This window comes from Haplochromis burtoni, unplaced genomic scaffold (assembly GCF_018398535.1).
Source record: "Haplochromis burtoni strain Fernald_Lab_line unplaced genomic scaffold, NCSU_Asbu1 Contig_112, whole genome shotgun sequence".
NCBI lineage: Eukaryota > Metazoa > Chordata > Actinopteri > Cichliformes > Cichlidae > Haplochromis > Haplochromis burtoni.
Window position 1 is genome coordinate 1,203,586 of NW_024582473.1, and position 7,320 is coordinate 1,210,905.

The 7,320-nt window shown below is 43.7% G+C and overlaps 1 protein-coding gene across 3 annotated transcripts in view; it reads left to right on the plus strand.

The window, feature by feature from the left end:
* LOC102292780 (aryl hydrocarbon receptor nuclear translocator-like protein 1-like) overlaps positions 1-7,075 on the plus strand; it is a 32,229-nt gene extending 25,154 nt beyond the window's left edge. For 2 of the 3 annotated variants that reach the window (XM_014335508.2, XM_014335507.2), the window contains 5 exons: positions 72-151; positions 271-379; positions 1,655-1,748; positions 2,948-3,041; positions 3,123-7,075. In XM_014335508.2, coding sequence (XP_014190994.1) covers positions 72-151; positions 271-379; positions 1,655-1,748; positions 2,948-3,041; positions 3,123-3,280 — 535 coding nt within the window. In that variant the 3' untranslated portion in view covers positions 3,281-7,075. 3 annotated transcript variants of the gene reach the window in all.
* Positions 7,076-7,320: the final 245 nt, after the last annotated feature.

Consider the following 7,320-nt stretch of genomic DNA (forward strand, 5'->3'; position numbering starts at 1 on the left):
TATAAACAAAAATATTTTGGCTCTTTGAAGACTCTGGTACATCACCTGTGCGCTTTCCCCCCCTTCTTCAGGTGTCCTATGATGGAGGGATCAGATTACCCTCAGTCTGCTGCCTCTCCACAGAGTATGGACAGCGTCCTGACCTCAGAGGGTAAATGACTTCCTTCATTCTTTCACTCCCTGCTTATTTATCAAAAACATCAGCCCATGTCCACAGTTATTCTTCACAGTGCATACATTCTTCTTCTCTTGATTGCTGCTGATTGGTAGGTGGGGGGAGGCGGGCGCTGCAGACGGTGCCTGGTATCCCCGGCGGCACAAGAGCGGGAGCTGGGAAGATTGGACGCATGATTGCTGAGGAAGTGATGGAGATCCAGAGGTGAGAATAGGAGGATTTCTGTGGTTTTTACAATCTCAAACCAGTCGAGCAGAAAACCAGCGTTAGTGCTCTAATGGAAAATCACCGTGGCCTAGTTTCTTACTCAGATCATGCTGATAGAGGTGACACAGAGAATGAATTATCAGGTATTACAAGCCAGCTGTACACACTGGCAGGTGAGTATATGACAAACCATATGCAGGATTTTACCTCATTTTTCTGCACTGAATCATTTCAAATGTCAGGTTACAATAAAATGGAGAATAGGCACATGTTCTGTGCTGTCTAAAGTAGGACAGTGTGTTCGCGCTGCAGGCTCTTCTCCTCGCTTTGTGAAACTTCAAGGCTGATGATGAAACCCAGCCAAAATACCACAGACTGTCTCTGCTGATAAATGATCGCCCGATTGTTATGGCAGTTCTGAAAAATGATTGTGTTCAGTGAGGCTGATAGAAGAGGGACTTTTTTTATTTGGGGTTTTCATGTGCTGGAAGATTTTTGGCATTTTAGGGAAAGATGCTGTTTGACCTTCTGAGACTGGTCAAATTTGCAGACCACATGAATTCATGCCTGATGCAGCGATACATACAATACATATACGCGCGTGTGTGTGTGTAATTACTCATGCAGTACGTGTGAACATGCACATTTTCTTTTATCCTTTAGGACAAAAAAAATAACAAGGCAATAATTGGCTGGCTCTTTAGCAAATACACAGAGGATTAGTCGTCCTTGTTCTGCTCTGGCGTGTCACATAAGAGAGCAGCATGAAGACATTCTCCACCTGGTGCAGGTTCTGAGGCAGGAAAACAAATTATTGTTGCCAGCTGCAAACCTCGTAGAGTCTCTCCAACCATGACGAGGGATTTACCGACCTGATATTTAAATCTGAAGTATGTTTGATCTGGACTCACAAAGCTGTTTCAGGTATAATCTGTTCAGTTCCCTTGTATTTAGTGTGTGATACCTCAGCGCTGCACTGGTTGCTAGGAGAAGAAACCACAAAGGATCAGCATACATGCAATGGAAAAACCTTTCTTTAAGTGTTTGAGAGCAATTAACATAGTCACAAAATAAATAGGCTTATTGTAGCACTAGCATCGTGTTGGTACTTGATATCGACTCTACGAGTACTTGGATGGTGTACTTGTTGTGTTTCATGTACTTGTACTTTTCAGTTCATTCGAAATGGCGAGTGTGAATACAGGAATAGACGATTGGAGACAACCTAGATCTGATTCAGAAACACTGCTGTTATCTGTTTCTCCCTATCAGGATTCGAGGCTCCTCCCCCTCCAGCTGTGGCTCCAGCCCTCTGAATATTACCAGCACACCTCCACCCGACACCTGCTCCCCAGGGGGCAAGAAGGTAACACACACACACACACACACCTAATTGACCTGAAAGCAGTTTAATTTGTGTGCTTCTCTGTGAACGTGCACTGTGGTGAGGGCCACGTGCTTGGGGTTCCTGCAGGACATTTAAAAAAAATCTTCATATATCTGTAAATAAAACGTGAAAAATAAAGTCTTTAGATGTCCTTTATTTTGAGATGGTGTCTTTAAAAGTCACTACTAATAAAATAATTCTGTAAATCACTTGCTCGGTATTGTCATCTCTCTGTTGTCATGCACATTTATTTATTTTAGGATAAAATTAAACAGTTTGACCCTCCAGGGCAGGGATGTCAGACTTCTTTTACAATGTGGGTCAAATACAGACTCTGCCTCTGAGTGAGCTGAATCAGTGAAACTACACGATAAATGTCTGTGATGGTTCTTAGTCATTCAGGTCATCGTAGTCTGAGCTTCTTGAAGATGATTCACTTCTCAGATGAGAGGTGAATCATCTTCAAGAAGCTCCTTAGACTACACGATAAATGTGTATAATTACAGAAAAGGTTCTGGTAGTTCTTTGCCCAGACTGTCCTGAAATTGTAAAATATTACATTTTTGTTAATTCAGAGAAAATGTCCTGTGTACTTAATGTAAAAATCATAATTTTATATAGTAAATATGGAAAAACCAGGAACTTTATGTCATTTAAGTGTTTATCTATTACCTAATTACTTTGCTGTGTGAATGGCAATTAATCGGGGTTCTTTATCATTAGGAGAAGTTGTAAAAACTGTTAAAACTTCAAATCTATGCACTCCTTCACATTTTTCAGAGCCATCCAGTGGGCTGGAGTCTTTCAGAGGCCAACTCTGGGCCCCAGGCTTCATGTTTGACACCACTGCTCTAGCTCCACTACCCTAACAGAATAACTGTCCTCGTCTCTACTTTAGACATAATTGCATTGTTGAAACACCAAACTCGACTTAGTATTTATAGTGCAGGAACTTCATGGGTCTGTCTAAAACCTGAAAAAAATGCCCCTAGAACAAACCCAGAAGATCAAAATGTACAAAATTATTTTATCCTGTTTTAATAATGATAAAAATGCTGCTTGTACCAGTTTAACATGTGTATACAAGTTCATGCTTCCGCGAACCTCAGTGTTCGCTCTCACTGAACAAGTTCAATGTTTTTACACTGAACTGATATTTACTCGTGTCGTCTCTGCAGATTCAGAACGGCGGGACGCCCGAGCTGCAAAGCACAGGGATGCTTCCTGGACCCGACTCTGTTGGCTACCCCTACTCCAACCAGTCCATCATGAGTAAGTCACTGAGTAAATCTGTCATTTTATGATTATGACCACTTCATCAGTCATCTTCTTAACAAGTTGCTCTCTGTAAAGGTGACAACTCCCACCTGAGCATAGACATCATGGATGAGCCCGGTTCCAGCAGCCCCAGCAACGACGAGGCGGCCATGGCTGTCATTATGTCCTTGCTGGAGGCGGACGCTGGCCTCGGGGGCCCCGTCGACTTCAGCGACCTACCCTGGCCGTTGTGAGGAAGCTGGGAGGGACGAGCCGGAGCTGCTGACGTGGGGTCGACGTCTGGTTGCCACGTTTTCAAACCTGTGTGCATGACGGCACCGCAAAAATGTCCATCTTAACAAAAAAAGGAAGAAAAAAAATGCTCTGTAGATACAGAGGAGATCCTCTCTCTTTAGGTGTCCATCAGACTGGATGGCCGTTAGGTTTCACCCCCAAGTTTTTGGTTCGTCATTCCCTGCAGGTGGAGCTGAGATCCTGTTAAGACGCTAATTTTTCCAGTGCTGGTTTTCTAACGTTGCCACGGTGAGAAACCATTTCTCTAACAACAGCGGTGCTGACATGTCAATGCTCCTTCACTCTCTACCCCATCAACGCAAATTAACAGAAGGCCCCCCTCCCCTCCCCCAAGACACTCGAGACGGTGGCAGAAGTTTAATGGTGTTGTGTTGGGTGGTGAGCCCCCTGTCTCTGAGGTTTCCCTGTAGGATACTGTACAAGCACGAGGACGTGAACACACAACAGAAGATACTCAGAGGACCTTTATTCTCAAAATTCCACTACCAGGTGTATCTCATGTATTTAAATTCTTCCTTCTTTTTTGTAAAGACTGAATTGTTTTGGAAGGCACCGCCCAGCTGCTGTTTCCAGAGTTTACGCAAACTTTTACTCCAAGCTGCTCATCCTCGTCTGTTTCCTCAGAAATACTGAACTTCTCAGTTTCCTTCTGTGTTCACTCAAACAGCCTGCAGTGCTTCTGAGAGAGGCATTAGGAAGCTAGAAAAACAAGGCGAAAGCCCTGGAATTGAGGGGGGGTTGTTGGGTTGAGGATCCCTGTGCGTGTGCCTGTGTGTGTGTTGAGAAACAGACCAGTAAGGTTTAACAGGTTGGCCCATGTGGCCTTGCTTATAAATCAAACTGATCTTTTTACTGTTATTTTCTAGTGAATGCAGACATGCTTCCCATACGGAAGAAGGAGGAATAAGTTGAAACATTGCAAATATAATAAAAATCCCAGCAGTAAGCGAGACGGGTGTGCAGGAGCTCCGTTAGGTCGGGGTTCCCTGCGTCACGTGTTCCCGTCTATTTAAAAGGCGCTGGTGAAATAAAGCAGGCAATTAGAACAGCCTCGGGATCGTGGATAGATTTAAGAGGGACTAAACACAGCCACGGGTCTAAACTCACACACACCTACCAAGGACCAAACGCCACACGGCTGCAGTAATAACACGACGTAGTTGATGGTACTGCCACTGTCTGCTTGCGTATGAACATAAAAAATGCAGAGTAAAAGCGGACAGTGGCTGCAGTGGTTTTAATACTCTGGTTCTTATTTTAGAACTTAGTCTTTCTCTTCAGCCCACAGAGCGGTTCTTCCTCATACCAATCCAAATGCTCTCTGCAGGTAGACGGGCGTGGACGCAGTGTAGTGTAGATTCTCCACGGATGAGTCCATGTGGTCACAGAGAACAGGCAGGCGAGCAGACATCCACACAGATCCTCACACTCACTGATTGCAAAGCCTCGAAGGTCCGTTTGGTTCGTAATTTGTGACAAATTTGCATCACTCAGACTCGAGCAGACTCCAGAATCTTATTTTTTCAGTGTCATCTTTACCAAGTTCCCAGCTCGCCTGCTGCACTTGCAGTTTTAAATCTTTGCATTATTGGCAAGTGATGCTTTATTAACCAACGTTAAGCTTTTTCCTTTCACCACTGAAGCTTTTTAAATGACTGGTGCTCAGTAGTGATCTTAAGTCCAAACTACTGAAGCCATCTATTTAAAAAAAAAAGAAAAAAAAAGAAAGTGCCAAATCTTTTATTTGCGTTAAGTTTCTCCCCGAAGAAGAAAGAGGAGGGAAAAACCCAACCGATCCAAGACCCAAACCTTGAGAGAATGTCAGCAGCGTCTGCAGCTCGACGTGCTGCATGAGAGTCAAGCTCAGTCCTTAATCAGCTTAGCCAACTGAAAATCTCCAATCTGTCATAAACGTTTTGATTTCTATTGGACCAAAAAGGCTAAAAAGTGTAAATCTACTCCCATCATTCATTATTTCAAAAACAAGGCCTATAAACACGGGTGAAACTGGCACTGAACCTAAATCCCCGAGACCCATAAACCAGCTCTGAATATAAGACAGTCTTGGTGCATAGATTGACCTACAAAGCTGGAATCTTTCAAAGGAAGACCATCAGCGAAGATCTGTTCCTCCTCGTGGACGGCCTCCTGCTCGTTTATCTCTGGTGGGCTTCTGAGCGTTTGCAGCGAGCGCTCCGCAGGAGAGGAGCAAACAGCTGGAGTGAAGCTCTGACAGCTGTCAGAACAAAGAACGAGGCTTTAATGGGGGGAAAAGGTGGTTAATTGAGTCCGGTGGGAGCAGCAGCTGTATGGGCGGGCACACTCGGTGTGCTTGACAGCAAACCAGGACTGTTCAAGTGCTCCTCCATGAGGAAATGTTCTTCACTGCCATTTTATTGACAATGCGGGAGGCGACGCGGCGTCAGCCTGCTAACATAAAAACCAATAAGCTTGGGTTACAGGGTCTCCACCTGCTCACCCCCTCACTGATCCTTCAGCCTCTCAGTCTTGTGTTGAACTGTGTTCTCAGCAGAGGGGACTGGATGGGCTCTTTGGGCTTTACTTTACACCACCCACAGAAGGATCCACCCCCTTTTTTAACCAGCCTGGGTGGGGCTAAAACAAGCTGAAAACCCCCCTAAAAAACCTCTCAGCTGATTTATTTGCAGACTTGCCAGACTGCAGTTACTCTTAAATTTGGTCTTTTTTTTTTTTTTGCCCGTTTCACCCAACTGTTAATTCAAACTACCTTACTAACTGCTGGTGAACAAAGAGGACTTTGTAACGAAGATGGAGCTCACCAACATCTCTAATCACTTCCTGCAACAGTTTCTGGGGGTCACGAGAGATTTTTAATAGACTTTTTTTCCCTCGATGATGAAGATGATCCCTAATTTGACCTCTTCACCTCTCTGCTGTCACAGCCCCGGGCCTTTGTGTTGTCCGAAAAATTAGAGGCAGACATGACAAAAACCAAAAGAAGCAAAGACACAATCAGCTTTGCCTTTTAACTTTCTGAAATCTATTTTGGAAACAAACAAAAAAAAATCTAATTAGATGTTTGGAAATATTTTTTTAATGGCGCTGCATTATAAATACATTATGAAGGCTCCGGTTTGGAGGCGCAGAGATAAAGCCTGGATTTGAGTCTGAAAGACGAAATCCCAGAGATGTATTTAATAAAAAACACAGAAACAAAAGAAGTTTTCTTCATCGCTCTATTTGCAAAGCATAAACAAAAGTAAACTGTGTTCTTGTGTATGACATGAAAAAGGTCTTTAAAGGGCTGATGTATAACTTCTCAGCTTCTCACAGTGACCAGCACGTTCTTATACAAACACGAGGCTTCCTGTCAAACTTAGAACACTTTTGATGTGGGCGGGGCTAACACTTGAGGAAAATACTTTTTCATGATGGGTTTTCTGTTTTTAACTTTCAAAGAAAATACATGTGAGACACAAGCTGGGCTAATACAAGTCACCTGTTTTATTTCCACGTGGGCAGACAATGTTAACATCGACCAACTGTGGCAGCAGCTTTTAAAAGAAATCCTTATTTGAGGAGGCTGAATGCTGCGAGAGTGGCAGCTGCAGCACCAGCTGCTGTTTGGACCTCAGCCGCTTAAGTTTAAGCCGGGCTCAGACTCCGCCTCCGCCGTCCTCCTCCAATCAGGCAGCAGCTGGCAAGGTCCCCTCTGTATCTGTTCTAGTGGGTTTATTTCTGTTTTAAGTGTTTCTACTCTACACACTACAATAAAGTGTTCTCCTTGTTGATATCTCCCTGCCCCACCTGACGATAATGTATCAAATCTTTAAATATTATCATGTTAAGAGTATACTTTATGCAAATATATATGAGTATGATGAGTGTATTGTATGTATCAGCAGTGAAATATTTTTCAAATAAAATTATTTGTTTCTGTCATCGAGATTCGCCCGTGTTTACAGTCGCTTGCTGGCTTCATTCACAACTCTCAGCC